This window comes from Lampetra fluviatilis, chromosome 11 (genome assembly GCF_964198595.1).
Source record: "Lampetra fluviatilis chromosome 11, kcLamFluv1.1, whole genome shotgun sequence".
In the NCBI taxonomy this organism is placed as follows: domain Eukaryota; kingdom Metazoa; phylum Chordata; class Hyperoartia; order Petromyzontiformes; family Petromyzontidae; genus Lampetra; species Lampetra fluviatilis.
In genome coordinates, this window is record NC_136285.1 from 5,320,194 (window position 1) to 5,338,072 (window position 17,879).

The 17,879-nt window shown below is 45.0% G+C and overlaps 1 protein-coding gene across 2 annotated transcripts in view; it reads right to left on the reverse strand.

Annotated features, from left to right (window-relative positions):
* LOC144934741 (contactin-2-like) overlaps positions 1–17,879 on the reverse strand; it is a 121,173-nt gene that overhangs the window by 54,689 nt on the left and 48,605 nt on the right. For both annotated transcript variants that reach the window (XM_078860834.1, XM_078860835.1), the window contains exon 3: positions 15,225–17,417. In XM_078860834.1, coding sequence (XP_078716960.1) covers positions 15,225–17,417 — 2,193 coding nt within the window. The remainder of the gene's footprint in view (positions 1–15,224; positions 17,418–17,879) is intronic.

Below are 17,879 nucleotides of genomic sequence, written 5' to 3' on the forward strand. Positions count from 1 at the left end.
GTGTTCGTGTGTTAATATTAAGATTCGGCACAACACAATTGAAGGCTGTATGATGAACGCCGTGCCCACAACCATTTTGCCACAGCTGACGTTAACAACACCACTGCAACAGACACTATTCTTGTTCTCTTCTCGAAAATAAGCCCAAACCAGATGGCCACTACCATATGCAACTGAATCTGGGTCAAACCAAGGTTGCTGCAATGATAGCGCTGTGCATGGACAACTATGACACTGCTACCCACATGGACGTACACACACGCGCACACCTTAATATACAGACCATTCACGGACAGAAAGCTGCATAGACATTTCATTGAAAACTGGTCAACCGCTCAAAACATCTGAATTTAAATTAAACGTGGACATCCCTTACCCTGCTGTCAGTGGGAACGTCAATCCTGGTCCAATTAGTATGTGAGCGGGCGCCTTCGTAAGACCAAGGCAATTAATCAAATTCAGCGGTAATCAGGCAAAGGCATTCCCTATTTATCACTCCGTAGCAGAAACACCAACGGACACGGTCTGTACGACCTAATTGGATGAGTTAGATGCTATTAACATCCTGGCCAGGTGCAGCCTTGCTTTTGCATTGAATTTGTTAGCCAGGTAGGACACACAAAACAAATTTAATTTACGAGTATCGAGTGGCTATGTCCAACAAAGTCAAGGTGCTGTAGTGAAGTGGTAGATGCAAGTTAGGGAGAAAGGTGAATGAAAGGATGCATTGGAAGATGTATTATAAAATGCCACAGTGTAGTAAGAATGGCATTTAAGACATTGAATGGGAAGGCAGTTGGGTCGTAGGCAGAGGAGAAGATGGAGGTCTTGAGCAAGACTTGAACAGATGGATGGCATCAGAAATATGGGCAACAAGGTGGATTGAATTCCAGACAACACAGGCAGCAGAGCAAGGGGAGCAACCATCCAGTGCGCAGAGGTTGCCTGGTGGTGTCAATACAAGTCCTTGGATAATGCGGGCTGAGAGTATGAGTGGGGAGAGGTGAGGTGGGGGACAGGTCAATAAATGATTTCATCAAGTGAAATCCAGACTCAGCGTATGCAACTCAGCCATCCCAAATCCCTCATCCGTGAACTCCAGCTGATCTAGATACCCTCAAGCTGATCTAGAACTCCAGCTGATCTCGAATGCTGCTGCCAGACTCCTCACCCGTAAATGAGACATTACCCCAATACTCCAATCACTCCCCAGGCGCCCAATCCAAAGCCGGATCAATTTCAATATTACCCCCACTATCTTCAAGATCCTCTCCATGGACTTCCCCCCTGCCTACACCTCTCCCCTCTCCACAAATGCATTCTCCACTCCAGCAAACAAGACGTTGAAGCCCACTGTCAACCTGCGTTCATTGAGAGGTCGCTCGCTTGTCTCCTCATTCCATCCAGCCATCTGTGCTGTCGACTCCCTGGCCTTGTTCAAGCCCAGGCTCAAGCCTTTCCTTTAATTTCTTGGCCTACAACCCGACTGCCTTTTGCTAAATAGATACGCCCAGTGTGTCAATACACTGGCTTGAGATCCGGGTGCATAGTCACTACATAATTTAAAATGTTAAATCACACTATTAAAAACAATTTATGCCTCGAGTTTCCTGGCTGGGTTTTCGCTGGGCACCTCTCCACCCCAGCAATACTATTGTTCGTGGCTGCAGGCAGGTTGCCACCGAAACTCCGCTGGGTAACTGGCCAATGGGGATTTTCCATGGAACAAATAAACATTCAGTTGAAACGGTGGAAGAAGAAGTTCAGAAGACGTGTAATTGATAGTGACACCAAAGGAGGCGTAACAAACTACAAAAGACTGACACGGTTCATTCCGTCCTGGTACAAATATAATTATTTTACCAGAATGTTCTATGAAAAATAAAGAAAACTCCTATAAAATAGTGATTTACTTTTAGCGCTCCGAGTACAGGATTGTGAGAAGAGTATGCAACTGAAAGCTACCATAACTTTTTGTGTTGGAGAGAAACGGGTTCGCTACTTGTTATAAATATTTATCTTATTTTAAATTGAAAACACTTATAAATCCATTATTATACAAGGAAATGAGTAGGAGGCAGAGGTGTGGACTCGAGTCATGTGACTTGGACTCGAGTCAGACTCGAGTCATGAATTTGATGACTTGCGACTCGACTTGGACTTGCATAACAATGACTTTGTCCCACCTCTGGTAGGAGGATCTGGGGGTGTGGTAATACTTGCTGGTATGGATGTTAAGTGAAACACAAGTATACTTGATTTAAATAGCCCAACAGGAATCCGATACACACGGGAGGATACATAGCAAGACTGAACGAATGCTAATTAGCTCATGGGTAATGCAATTCAAAATATATACACGAAGGAAATGTCAATGAAGTCAAGGTAAAGGGTGCTAACTACTGCATCACGACTCTCCCCATAGTGGCACAGGTCGTGTATGCAACCTGTTACAATCTCGACGACCGTGGTTCAATTCCTGATCACGGACACAAACTTAAATACCACTGATATCCTGTATAGACACTAACATATGCTATATCTACATATGGAAGCAAGAAGCACACTCCAGAATGGACAAGAATAATTGCTCACATGCGTCTGGTCATGCACACAGATGGCATATCTTTATCCAGCAGCAGCAGCAGCAGCAACTCACGGTGAGAGATTACGTAGGAGGGCCGAATCGATTGTTGGACGAAGGTGAGAGGAAGGCTTTGGCAGAGGGTGTTCAGTGCCCATCACTTGACGGAGACTAAACACAGGGCTGTGCAATTGGAAGAGGCCGATGCAGAACAACTGGGCTGATCCATCAGCTTGAATTACGTGCGAGCATGTCAGAACAAATGCACCGCAGATGCGGCTGTGTAAGTGTGCATCGGCAGGTCAAGGGCACTAAAATCCAGAGGCTGGATTCTTAGTACCAGCCAGTGGCATCAGAGAGCCCACACTTCCTGCCTTCTGCTGGATCCCACTAATGTTGCATGGGCAACACCTGACCTCCAAGAACCCCTCTTAAGGTCTCATCACCACTGCCTGCATTCACATTCGTCACAGACATGTGGGTGCCACTCCGGGGGTGCCGCTTGAGGCGATATGTTAACTCCCTCGCCTGGTATGCAGGTGGTCGTGGGTTCGATCCAGACCCTGACGCCTGTTTATTTGGAGTTTGCAGGCCTCTCCCCGTGGTCTCGTGGATTTTTCGCCGGATTCTCCGGTTTTTCCCTCCACATTTTTAAACATGCGTTTCGAGTATTTGGCTGCTATACATTTCCTTATGATAAGCCACTTGGTTTAGCTACCATTTGTGGCCAGGTCGCTTCAGCTATATAGCTCAGCGGGCCTTACCTGGTAAAATAAAAATTGCATAGATTTAGTTCCAATGCCTGTTTAGGTCACCTTCCCTCCTCAATTTTGCAAATGTGGTCAACCCATCGCAACCTCTTCTTCCCGATTACATCGACAATGCTTCTTTTGTCATGTCGTTCCAACCATAACCTGCTTACCGTATCTTCCTATGCTTCTAGAGTTTACGTGCATGCGTAGCATGCCAAATCCAGAAGCGTCTGTGACAGCCGATTTGTTAAAGGTCATCTCTTTGACCTGTACAGCACAGACATTACTCTTGGCTGGTTAAGGAGTGGTAGTGGCAGTGGTATGCTATGGACTCGGCGAGCGCTGCTTGACATAACTGCTCAAAAAAATGACAGGGTAAGATTCACATGCTTCAACAAACAGACAAATTGCTGGCAGAGATCTATGGCCAAGCCATGCTTGTGATTGCTTTGTGCCCGACTGCACATGCGCATTAATCTCTGTGCTGAAACTCATAAAAAAAAACCTGTGCCATCGGCTCTACACATCCATTACTCCACAAGCCCCACATAAACACATACACATATGCAAATTTATGGTCCATAAAAAAACTAATATATAACACAGCCTTTTTGTCAGTCCTCTGCTGGATGAAGGCCTCTCCAAGAAATACGTCGGTCCATACGGTTGAAGGGGGCCTGCAGAACTCACTCAGAAGCTGCTCACCACTGTTGTTAGCCGGGCTTAGAAATTTTACTCAGGTCGTTTGGTTCATCGGGCATGCTATAGTTTGTTATTATTATTGTTGTTGTTTCACTTGTTTCCTAAGGAAAAGGCTCACCGAGTCTCAGAACTCTTTTTGTTCAGGACGGTTCTGCCAAGCTTTCACACCAGGAGGGCAGTGTTATTGGTGTGTGTGTAACCACAATCGAGTAAATTTCGATTTAAAGCTTTCGTGACTGCAGGGATTCATCTTCTTGGTTCTTTCGGTTTCTACGTGACTTTACCAAAAGAACCAAGAAGCCCAATCGAGTAATTTGCAGCAATTTTTTCAGCACTGGGATAGTTTGGCCTATACCGGGTCCCACTGTGGGGTGCTTTGCTTAGCTATGAGAGGAAACCAGCGAGCCTGGAGGAAATCCACGCAGAACAGGGGGAGAGCACGCAAACTCCTCAGAGAAAGACGCTTGTGTCGGGAATCGAACCTCATGTCTTTCTTGCTGAGAGACACAAGTTATACCACCGTCCCGCTTACACAAGGATATATACACAATCACATCAGTGCAGAAAGCTAATTAATCTTGTTATTTTTTATTTTTAGTCCCTCATTAATTATTTAATCAATTTTTTTCGAATTATAGGAACAGACTTTAAAATAAATGAAAGTGTGTTATTGACATTGCAGTACAGTAGGATTACATTGATTCTAATTTATGACGCAGCAGCCCCGTAGGCTATTGCACGCGCTATGAATCTAGCGACCCGAGAGCTAACATCGGTGCCAAAGTAATACCTGAACTGGTCCCGGGCCCCTCTTGGAAAACTCACGCTGACCAACGAAGTGAACCATTGTCAAAGTCTACACGGCGTGGGGAGGCCTTCATCGGCAATGGATTGATAAAGGGTCATAAAATATCATGAATTAATAACGTCGTCATTTTATTATTCCAGCTGTTGCGAATAATTTTCTATTCAATTAAAATGGTCATCTCATATGTTAATATTACTCTCTGGTTCTTCCGGTAAAGTGACGTAGATATAAAAAAATAATAAAAGAAAACACGACGTTTCGGTCGCAACACAAGGGGCCGTCTTCAGGTGAGAAAAAATATCTGCTGTTGTGGCTTTATATAGGCACGGGGGGGGGGGGGGGGGGAGTTTGGCTGTAGGGGTTCCTGCAGTCACGAAAGCTTCAAATCAAGAATGTTAATATTAATTAATAATGATGGGATGAGTCAAGCCCCAAATAGGATTTGAACTCACAACCCTTCAGGGAGTGTGATAATCACCGCATCACCCAGCTGGAATTACGATGCAGAAGTATTCACTTCTCTCAGGTGGGTGATCGATTAAGTTTAAATTTTTTCAGCCTCAAAAATCCAATCGGCTGTTGTGGAACAATTTAGCAAACAAAATTAGCTATTAACATAATTAATTAGAACTTAATCTCGAAATCACCACCGTTTTCTGAAATACGCCAATCGTGATTATGTCTGGCCTTGGGGATTATCACTTTTGCTTCCTTAACAGCATTCTCCTCAAGACCATATGCTGCTGCATGGTTGAATCGTCCTATTATTCGGTTGAGCAGCACAACTCGACTGAATAGAGGGACAACTCACAACCTAACTTTTGCAAGTTCAAATCCCGATCAGCATCATTGAGTACATGAAAAGAGGTAATTCTTTGGATAGACTGGTCCTCCAACAATGGTATTTTATTTTTGCTCGAATGAGCATTGAGGCAGCGCTCATCCCCTGTTTAAAGCCTCGATCCATTGGTGACAATTCCACATTCAAATGGTGGGGACAAGTCTATCCAAAAGACAAACCTATTTATTTCTCCACAAAAAAGTGGTACTCATTTTTACCAAACTCGAAGGGATGATGGGCCGAAACAACACCGAACCACGAATCAAACCAACTGTGAGCCACTCGCTTCGACCGTTGAGCCACCCAGAGGAATTTACACCGCTGGCTCAACAAGCCCACCGAAACAAATGACGAGAACCAGCGGACGCTTGCTGGAACAGGGAAGACACTTTGACCTTTTGTTTGTAACGTTAAAAGGTTACGCACCGATGCCATACTATTGTGCCTACGCTGTGCTTGTGGGCAGTATTCTGGCCGGCCACACAAAGCTCTCACTGAGCACCCGACCATTAACATGCAAGCACGCATCCCCCCCACCCTACCTCACAAAAAAACCTGTGAATACGCATCCTAGGCAGAGCTCGAAGCACCCATGCAATGACCTTGGCAGTCCCAATTACCAAAACAATTGCAATCGTTCCTACGGGCAAAATGGGTGAATAATAATTTTAAAAATCCCCATTCCCCCTACGATGCAAAGTTAATTTTACACTTTAATTTGTTTCATTGCCAGGAGCTGCTTGGAAAGAATAACATTTTATTCATCATCTCGCATTGTTTGTTATGTCGAGGGAGCATGACTGCTGGCCCACAATCTGTCAATTAAGCTCAATGCGATGGGGCAAACCACCGCATCATTAGACTGTCTAATTACCTTTCACACTAAATGAAATGCCACACCTAATTAATCCAGAAATGACTGCACGAAATAAATGCAGTGCATTGCTCAGCCCACGATTCATGGGGTGTTGTTTAGGGGAAGCACAACAGGGTTTTTATGTCCGAAGTATTGATTTCACGATATAATGCTGCATTGGAAATGAAAATATATTATTATGCTGTGTAAAAGTTGTTTATGAAGCACTCAATGTGCTACGCTTCACGAAAGCCAAACGAAATGCAGCAGATAAAAGTGACATTTAGAATCACCAATGTAAACCATTCATTCTCAGCACTCGCTCACCGATGGTGAGTTGCCCCCGTACTGCCCACTGTGTCCTATCGCTGCAACCATGGTTACCGGTCCCATCAACTTCACTCATTGATTCCTGATTGTGTCGTCTCATCCACACCACGTTCAACCATCACACTTGCAGGCCAAAACACTTCTCTCTCTCTCCGATTGTTGCCTCGCTCTGCTCCAACTTTGGAATTCCCTAATCGTGGTCTCTTTTCCAAGGTTAACATAACCTCGCTCAATCTGAGAAAACCTATTAATGCTCATCTAATACACCCTCAAGAGTGCCGTTTGTTGCTGGTCGCTTGGTATATTGGGCGTTTGAGCGTCCGCTCAGCAACCTTGCTTAGAAGAACATGTGAAAATGCATTTTTGGAAATACCACACTTTAAAGTACAAGTCAAAAAAATCAAAAAAATCTGCGCTATGTTAACAGTATGTACCACGTCAAGAAGAAGGGACATTCCACCAAAGAACATTTGAAGTATACCACTTTGCAGACATATTTGTCTCAGATATTACAGTTTTGATTTGGAATTTTACCTGAAGTGTCCTTTCAAAAATGGCATCAAATCTATTGGGTCATCTTCTTAGGTTTTTTCGGTAAAGTCACGTAGAAAGTAAAATAAAATAAAAACAAAAATCACGACGTTTCGGAGGCAACGTCGTGATTTTTGTTTTTATTTTATTTTACTTTCTACGTGACTTTACCGAAAAAACCTAAGAAGATGATTCCTTGCAGTCACGAAAGCTTCAAACCTAAATCTATTGGGACTACAACAGCTGCAATAACACCAACAAACAGCGGTTCTGCAAATTCTGCAACAGTTTTGAATTGTGTTTTCTGGGGTTAGTTACCAAGCGTCATCAAATATATATATCTGGAACCGTTCGCGAAAAAAAAAGTAGTATTCCTTCTCAATCAAACTTGGAGCGGCGTTCATTCTCCATTCCTGCCCCGAGCCAGTGTTAAAAATTCCACATTGCTCTGGTGGGGGTCAATCATTCTGTAAAGAATTACCAATGTTCACTGCCCACAAAGTGGTACTAATTTAAATAGCCCCAGAGAGGTTGGTGTTATTTGACCCAAGCTAGGATTTTAAACTGGTAAACTTTCATCTGTGGAGTGATCACACAATGGAGTCATTATGCAAGGCACCCAATTTTATGGCAATTCGATGCTATTAGAATGCAACATAGGAAGTAGGTTGTTCATTCATGTGTAAGAACTTGAGTGCTATCCCTTAGTGCGCATGGATCTTCTTCTCTGGCTTTCTGGTTTTCTGCTACACACAAATTCAGTTAAACAATTACCCAAACAACCAAAGCAGAATTTCTCATCGAAAAAAAATCCGTCAAGGCTAAGTATTTGCCTGTCCTGGGCAAATAAGTATAGTGATAATTGTAACTTTCAAATTAGAACAATGTGCCGTCTAGGTGTTGTTGTCAAGCCATTCACTCTTAGGTCTTCCTCTCTTTCCAATTCCTTAAAATTTTCCAAATAGTAAATGAAAAGTGTGGTCTTCAAGGAGGCATCAAATGTTTTGCTAACACGCACCTTGCCATGTCAGCAGGAAAAAAGGACGTCTCAAAAAAGGTACCTTCAACAGTTCTCCTGAACGATCCCAAAAGTGAGGGCTGCCTCCAGGATGCGCAACGATTGTAAACCAGAATGGGGGCACATTGCCAAAATGAAAGAAGAGGGAACTGTAGGCCAGGGAGAGTGGGATTCTGGGTACAAATTGTCATGGCACCAACACCATCTTGGAAAGTTGTTTTTGTTCCCAATACAGCACCAGGGTTTATTGCCGAGGATATTTACTGTGGCCGCTACCGATATTATCTGTTGATTTAGTGGAGTGTATTATTACCCGAGCCTCTCTGTGTTGAAATTGAATGCACGAGTGCATGAACACGTGAAAATAAATCGGTTCGCAAATGATAATACAAATAAATAAATAAATAAACTTTTTGCCACGCATCAAGAAATGCTGCTTGATGCGAGGCTTGCGACTACTCCCAGGCAATGGAATGAAAAAAGAAAGGTGGGAAAAATGTCACACTCAATTGTGGAGTTATGGATATTTTTTTAAAACACGTATTGAATTTACATTGAATTCACTGTGAAGTATACGTAGCGTTGAGGATATTTTTGTTGTATGCAAGTTACATTGCCAATATATTTTTAACAAAAAGCACCTGATATCTTCCACAGATTTCCAATGACAAATGTCATGCCTATGTGCTAACCTAGTCGTAAAAAACTCACACATCAACACCATGGCCTTCATAGAGTAAAATATATAACCAACAACGTTTCGGACAGTGGCCCTTCTTCATAGCACATCTGATTATATATATTGTGTTTGAAGGCAGTGTTGTTGACGAGTGCCTTGAGTTTTTACGTCAAATGTGCACCACTGCCAAAGCAGCAGCATCACCAGGTGAGGTTTAACGACGTAGTATGGCGAATAAGATAAGAAAATCTAGAACATTATTTGTCATATTTCAACAAACAACTATGGCCAGCAATTTAATACATGACTACAATACGTGCCTTAAAAAATACTTGGAGTTTGTTTGTGTACTCTACAGAAACTTATTTATATGCAAGCAACTTTTTTAAATTTTTACTAGGATCCCTATTTTAAACTAAGGCTGCTTGGCAGTTTCTGCAGTTGTATTGTCACATTGTAACGTTTGTAATAAATTCCTTTTACACTCCTGCTCGTTCGATACTCAAATTACCCCAGGTCTTTCTTGCATATGATCATTTGCCTCAATCGACTCTGATCCGGTCCATCAATTTACCGTTCTGAACAATTCTGCCTTCCACCTCACGCTCTCTGCTCTGAGCCAAATCTAACCAAACCGTGAGAACATTTGGTGTTTGCGGCAAACTTACAGTGGAAGGCAACCACGGCGGCACTGAGTCACTGACACAGCCTGCAACCATCCAATTGTGAAATATAATTGTAATTATGTACAGGCCCTTTGTCAATACATTGCTGTATGAAGGCCTTTTCCAAACGATGTTAGCAATGGGGATTGCTTGACCATATTTCACCGTGCTGGCTGGTAAGTGAATGGAAATATCAACTAAAAATTATTAAACACGTGAGATTAACAGTTGTTTTTACATTTAAATGCAAGTACATTCATTGACGTGTTTTACATATCCGTTGGAAAGTTAAACAATATCAGAAATAGTATTTTAATTAACTTGCCAAACCGTCATTTAAAAATAACACAAGGAAATCGTTTTCATTTTTTTTTAAATATGTCAGAACATATATTTTATGCTCAAACAATTAAAGGAAATGTTTCATTAAATAAGAAAAAAATCACGAATATTTAAAAACTAAAGCTTCCTTTTTGAAACTGCGGCCAATTTCTTAAAAAAAAATTCATGCAAAATCTGAAGGCACTTGGCATCAAGTTTGGATCAATCTGTGCATTACTTGCCGCTACTACCTGGTACTACCCAAGACCACAAACTCAGAATTGTTACCGGGCAGGCCGATCTTAGAGCACGTTTATTAAAGCAGAAGCTTGCGAGTTCGAATTCTGGTCGGAAGTTCACTCGCCCCATCATCCCTCTGGCACTGATAACGGAGCACAACATTACGAAATGAAATCAATCGGTGGTTGTCCTACTGGCGTACTTGCTCCCTTCATAGAAAATGTGGAATTGCCACTGCCGCTTGAGGGCTGTAAATAGGAAATGAACACCGCCTCAGTGCTCATTTGAGCAAGGAGATCACTTTGACTTTTTTAATTAAAAAAAACATGGTTCGAAAGATCATCTCCATGCTAAAAGGCACAGAGAGATCATTAAATTCCTTTCAGATTTAACCTTCTGGTTTAAGACCTCATGTGCTTAGTATCAATCAACCAAATGTTGGAAAGGGTAACAAAAGCCTCTGCGACAGACGCGTCCTTTCACCTATAGAATCTCTGAGATAAAGCACAGTGGCACATTGAATAAGTCTCACAATGCAGTAGGAAGCACCTGTGTTGCTTGCGTCAAACTCCCCTGGGATTGGCTGCACGTGTAGATAGGTAGCATTGTCACTGGCACAACCCAAACGTGTGATTGACAGATAGTCTAAGATATTGGGCACAGTCACGTGTCTAAATGCTGTCAAAACGTTGGGTGTTATTAATGAGATAGACTGTTAACAGCGACTAATAAGTGCAGCATGAAAATATTACAACATAGAAACAAAAAGTGAATTTCCCTAAACAGGAAATTAACACAGTGTGCATTTCTCAGTCATAGCCAAAGCGTCTCCATGCTGATACAAACATCTATTTGCAGCGCTGGGTTGGTGGTGCATATTACACATTCCGATGGTAGAGGCAAGTCTCTTCATAGATGAGTCACTGTTGGTTTGCCACAAAGTTGTATATCTGCTTATATACCCTGGGGGAATGATGGGCTTCGTAAACCTCTGACCAGATAAAGACTGGCAGCCTTTCTATAGCGAGCCACGTGATTCCACCACAGAGCCACTGCGTGAGACCAACTTACCATGCCTATACAGTAATGTATCTTCAGCCAAAAGTATAATTCATTTGTCTTGGCTAATGAAGTTACATGTACAAGGGGGCTTTACAAAAAAAAAGGTCTTGCGCTTTCTCTATAATCCGTCTCCAATGTTGTCATGTTGATTGACATCCATGTGTCTTGTTTTATTCGTGCAAGCAGTCAATGGCCGTCTTTTGCCAACATATTAGTCAGTCTCTTCTGCATTGTGGAATGCTATGCTCAAAAATCCTCTGGGGTTTGCATGCAGGACAAATGCAGTGCCATATGCACTGCTCGAATACAAACCCAGGGAGCAAAAACAGAGCCTCTCGCAAAACAATGCGAGCAGCGATGCTTGCCATGTGACACGTGACACGCAAGAATGTGAATGTAATCGGCGGCAACAACAAAAACCAAGCGATCGCGATGGAAGACACAGCGATGGATTCGCCGTGCGATTGCGCTTATCGTCGCGATGTGGCGACACAAACCGGATGGGCGTACGACGCGCAATGATGCTCGTGTGCAGCAACAACTTGTGCTTGTGTGTAAACAGAAACAAGGTGGAACCCGCTTTGTCATGTCACAACCCCCTGGGTACATCGTGGTAAGTTCCATTATTTCAATACGAAACAACCATGTACTGCTGTGGGTAGGTTCAATGTTACCGAGAATATAATGCGCTACATTTAGTATGCAATATTCAGCTTTCTAACTTAGTCCAAATGTGTAACTGTTACTTTTATGCACTCTTTCTTCAAACAGCATAGCTCAGTTAAGCAGTAAACAGCTGATTTGTTTAGACACAATGTGTCCATGGATTTGTGCAAACAGTATATATTTTTTAATTGGCCACTGAATGCGCACACAGCCAGCTGCTTGCAATGACGAAGATTGGGTGCAGCTCTCCAATGTGTTTCCGGGTTGAGTGAGCCGCGTGTTGTTTTGGACACGATGTTCGACCTTTCGCTCCGCGTGCTTCGTTGGAAACGTCGAACATTGTACCAAACAACGTTTCTACCAACACATTCGAGAGCTATATGCCACAACTGCAAAGATCTACACTGAAGATCGGTGTGCTTGTTTGATCAATTTACCTTCAATGAAAATTGTATTCTTGTTTCTCACGTGCCACTATTGTTAAGATTTCAAGGTTTACCAACCATTTCCAGAGGCCTGGAAATTAGCATTATGCTTTGAGTGCATCAGCTACTTGGTTGCCATGAAAATATGGACTTGTAAATCTTTTGAAGACTGGTGTTGATGAATAACTGTGCTAGGTGTTAGGCTTTGGAGCACACACACTCACCCCACAACTGGCTACACGCCCAACCAAGTAGTACATGATTCAACCGTAACATAAATTATAACACAAGCATGCCCAGACCTGCTATATCCATTACATTGGATGAGTTCAAAATTAAAGCTTAACATCTTCCCCGCTGATCCAAGCGGTAGTAATATGTTGTGGGCTGGACTGGGTCTACAGAGAACCTTACTGTTAAGAGCCTATTCTTAGGTTTTTTCGGTAAAGTCACGTAGGTAAAACATCAAAATTAATAAAAAATAAAATAATATTAATTTTGATGTTTTACCTACGTGACTTTACCGAAAAAACCTAAGAATATGAATCCTTGCAGTCACGAAAGCTTCAAATCTAGTGTTAAGAGCCTGTCTTACAAAGCAGCCAGAGTCCGTTATAATTGCCCATGTATTTAAGGAAGGATGCGAGTGGCCGTATACCACAGGAGAGCCGTTTTATGGGCTTCATACGAGGCGGCTGGTAAGCTTTTGACGGGCGAATATCAGAGCACCGAGAAAGCACTGCTGACATCTCAGAGGGGCTCGGGTTCCAACCAATCGTAAAGGTTGATGGGTCTTGGCCTAGTCACTTAAGACTATATAAAAAAAAAAACTTGCACAATAATATATATAGTTTTAATTAATTCTGATTATTTCCAGATCGAAGGGACTGTAATAGATTTATACTCTTAGTTATTTCGGTAAAGTCACGTAGGTAAAAAATAAAATTAAAATTAATAAAAATAAAACAATAAAAATCACGACGTTTCGGATTGCAACACAAGTCTCCGTCATCAGGTGGGATCGTCACAGCCAGATTTGCTGCATCAATTTTAGCGAGGCAAGGGCGAATCAAGTGATGCAGCAAATCTGGCTGTGACGGTCCCACCTGATGACGGAGACTTGTGTTGCCTCCGAAACGTCGTGATTTTTATTATTTTTAATTTCATTTTTTAACCTACGTGACTTTACCGAAAGAACTAAGAGTATAAATCCTTGCAGTCACGAAAGCTTCAAATCTAGAATGTAATAGATTTGGTTCCATTGGCATGAATTAAACTCCTTCATTTGGTGGTGACACGGCCCAGCGGTAACGTGTTCAGTGCTTGTTGCAGAGGTTCGTGGTTTGAATCCTGCGGACCACGCTGGTTATTACCGCGAGTGTGTTAATCATACAGTGGATGTTAAAGACTCCCGGACATGATTCGATATGAGTAGGCCATGATGTGCTGGCGTCATTGTCCAAATTTTCCAAATTTGAACCATTTCTGCCAAATTTCTCAATTGGGATTACTCGTGGCAACATCGCTCCCTACTGCCCTCCTCTCGTCGTCTCTGCGACATAGTGCCGGAGTGATAGCCTTGCACTATAAGAACAGTGTGAATACCAAATATAATACATTCTTCATAATTTTAGCGAGGCAAGGGCGAATTTTCAGCACCCCTTGAGTTACTTTAAGTGATTTGTTTACCTTTCCTACACTTTGCACTCCTATCGTGGTTTTGTATTATTTGTTGGTGTAACGTTCTGACCCACCCCAACTGGACGTCTGTGAACAAGAGCTTTATAGCTATTCTGATTATGACTTAAGGAGGCCACTACAGTAGCTCTGTGATGTCACCTTCCACAGGCTCTTCTCTAAAATGGCGCGATCAACAGAGATCTCTTCATATCATGACAATTGATACAGTAAAACCTTGGATTGCGAGTAACTTGGTCTGCCAGTGTTTTGCAAGACGAGCAAATTTTTAAAATAAATATTAATTTGATAAACGAGCTAGATCTTGCAATACGAGTAGTACGTACTATACGCTTTGTCTGCCGAGCGTCACGTGATCACAACTGATATACGAGTGCTTTGATATACAGTGCTTTGGATTACAAACACGTTTCCGGAACGAATTATGCTCGCAAGCCAAGGTTTTACTGTATATCGTTGCTTTGAAAAGACAGGATAGACATAATACCATTTGTTGACATGATACAGGTATGAGCATCCTCATTTGTTAATAGAGTTCTCCACTGCATGAGACAAAGCGAGTTTCACTTTGTAAAGCAAAGCATGGAAAGAGATGTTGCCATCAGGTATGCCGAGTGTTACATTAAGTGAAGCATATGTATTAATAAAAACCTACCCAAAGGGTATTTTTAGGTTAGGGTAATTGCAGCAGAACAGATTCATGACTTTGTCACGTAGCATTCTCAAACCTTCAAAAGAGTGAAAGTATCTCAATGTTCAAACAAGCATTGGGATGGAGGCTCATTTCTTTTGGTTGCCCTGAGCGAGCGGTGGAAATTCCACATGGTTATGGATTAAGAAAACAACGTAGGAATATATCGCTGGGGCATAACACTCCACAGTTATGGGTGTGTCTGCAGCAATTACCCGAAATCCAGAAAAGAAAGCTCAGCGGCACACCAATGCACAGTGGGAACCGCACAGGTAAAGCATTCAGCACAGAGAGGAGAAGAAGAGCAGGGAAGGGCGGCGGCCACACACAGGCGTGGGGAGGTGCGAATACATACGAGGAAGATCGGTGCCATTGGGGTAGGTGGGAATCCACGGCTTCCCACTGTCCCGAGGCCCCTCACCGGCACCAGCCCCTGGCGTGCCCCCTCTGTCGGCGGAGGAGCCGATTCTCCTGCCGGTGTTGTCGTAGTGATAGTGGTGGTGGTGGTGGTGCTGGTCCATTGAGCCGGTGAACCTCCCGAAGCGGTAGAGGCCGTAGCCGGCCACGGCACCCATCGCCCAGTAGGGTAGGTTGCTGCGCGGTTTGTAGCCGCCGTAGCCCTGGCCGCCGAAACCCTGGCCGCCGAAACCCTGGCCGCCGAAACCCCCAAATCCAGAGCCGCCCCTACCAAATCCCGGAGACTGACCAAAGCCTCCAAATCCCCCAGAGCCACCATAGCCTCCACCATAACCGCCACCATAGCCGCCACCATAGCCACCGTATCCTGGATTGTTCTGGCCATAATGGTAGCCTGGTTGACCTGCAGGCTGTACTGGGGCATTCCAACCATAACCTGGTCGGTTATAGCCAGTCTGACCATAGCCTGGCTGAGCATAGCCCGGCTGACCATAACCCGACTGACCATAGCCCGGCTGACCATAGCCCGGCTGACCATAGCCTGGCTGAGCATAGCCCGGCTGACCATAGCCCGGCTGACCGTAGCCAGGCTGACCATAGCCCGGTTGACCCGGTTGGGCATAGCCTGGCCTAGGCTGCCCATACCCACCTCCAGGCTGTCCATACCCACCTCCTGGCTGTCCATACCCCTGTCCTGGTTGTGCCTGGCCTGGGACATAGCCGGGACCTGACTGTCCATGCCTTAGGCCAGGCTGGGCAAAACCTGGACCAGATTGTCCATAGCCAGGCTGACCATAGCCCGGATTGGGTTGTCCAAATCCGGGTCCAGGTTGACCCTGGCCTGGGACGTACCCTGGGCCTGATTGGCCGGGCCTCAGACCTGGATGAGCATAACCTGGACCAGATTGCCCATATCCTGGCTGTCCAGGTTGAATTTGACCTGGCTGACCATGTCCTGGCTGGCCAAACCCTTGACCCGGTTGACCTTGAGCAGGCTGACCATATCCTGGCTGCCCATGACCTGGCTGGCCAAACCCTTGGCCCGGTTGACCTTGAGCAGGCCGACCATAGCCTGGCTGACCATAGCCTGGCTGACCATAGCCTGGCTGACCAAACCCTTGGCCCGGTTGACCTTGAGCAGGCTGACCATATCCTGGCTGGCCAAACCCTTGACCCGGTTGACCTTGAGCAGGCTGGCCATAGCCTGGCTGACCATGACCTGGCTGGCCAAACCCTTGGCCCGGTTGACCTTGAGCAGGCTGGCCATAGCCTGGCTGACCATGACCTGGCTGGCCAAACCCTTGGCCCGGTTGACCTTGAGCAGGCTGACCATAGCCTGGCTGGCCATAGCCTGGCTGACCATGACCTGGCTGGCCAAACCCTTGACCCGGTTGACCTTGAGCAGGCTGGCCATAGCCTGGCTGACCATGACCTGGCTGGCCAACCCCTTGGCCCGGTTGACCTTGAGCAGGCTGACCATAGCCTGGCTGGCCATAGCCTGGCTGACCATGACCTGGCTGGCCAAACCCTTGACCTGGTTGACCTTGAGCAGGCTGGCCATAGCCTGGCTGGCCATGACCTGGCTGGCCAAACCCTTGACCCGGTTGACCTTGAGCAGGCTGGCCATACCCTGGCGCAGCCTGGCCCACTCCAGGGGCCGGCTGCTCCGCTTTGACATTGGGACTCGCGACCCTGGGCACAGAGCCTGGGTGAACCGCACTGGAACCTCCCATCACAGCTCCGCCCGCCACGGCACCGCCCGCCACGGCGCCGCCGGCCGCAGCGCCGCCGGCTGCCGGGTAGGGGAACCCGCCGGGCTTGTTGTCGAGAGGTTTGGAAGCTGCCCCGGGGTTTTTAGGGATAGGACGGAACACAGGGGGGGCCCACGCCGGGTTTGAAGGTGGGTTGGCCGCCCCTGGGTTGGAGGATCCAGATGTGCGGGACGTGTCGGGTTTCGGCTTGTAGTGCGAGTCCGTTTGGCTGCTGCCGCCGCCGCCCGTGCCTGTTCTGGAGCCGGAGGCAGAGCTGGAGCCAGGCTTGGTCTTCTGGGTGTTGCTCCCTGCGCTGTGGCTGGAGCCACCACGAGACCGGCTGCCACCGGTGCGGCTACCGCTGCTGCCCTTCCTGGCCCCTGCGAGGCATCGCGCAGAACATAGTCAACAGTGCTGGTAAGTTAACATTACATTGGTATTTTTTTTCCATTGCCATCTCAGCAGTGGTATTTGGTTGCATTTAACAAAAACTTTGTAAAAAAAAGCAAAACAATGAAAGAAATAAGCAAAAGATAAAAGTGGCAAATTTCATTTGCTTTGTCAAGTTGTTTTTCTTGATTCAAATAAATTCAGATACAATTGCTTCAAACATAATTGAAGTACGGATTTATGGATGTCCTCCACCAATGAGATGGATATGTTATGCATCTCATTGGCCAGTTCCAACCACTCCCATGAGTACCAAAATTAAGCAAAAGAGGAAGACATAATGCCACCCCTGGCCAGTAACAAGCCTCCTTTTACAGTTTAATTTGCATATCGAGAACCCTATGGCCCTGCAAGGAGCCGTTTTTAAACATGAGACACAATGCTATTCCGAG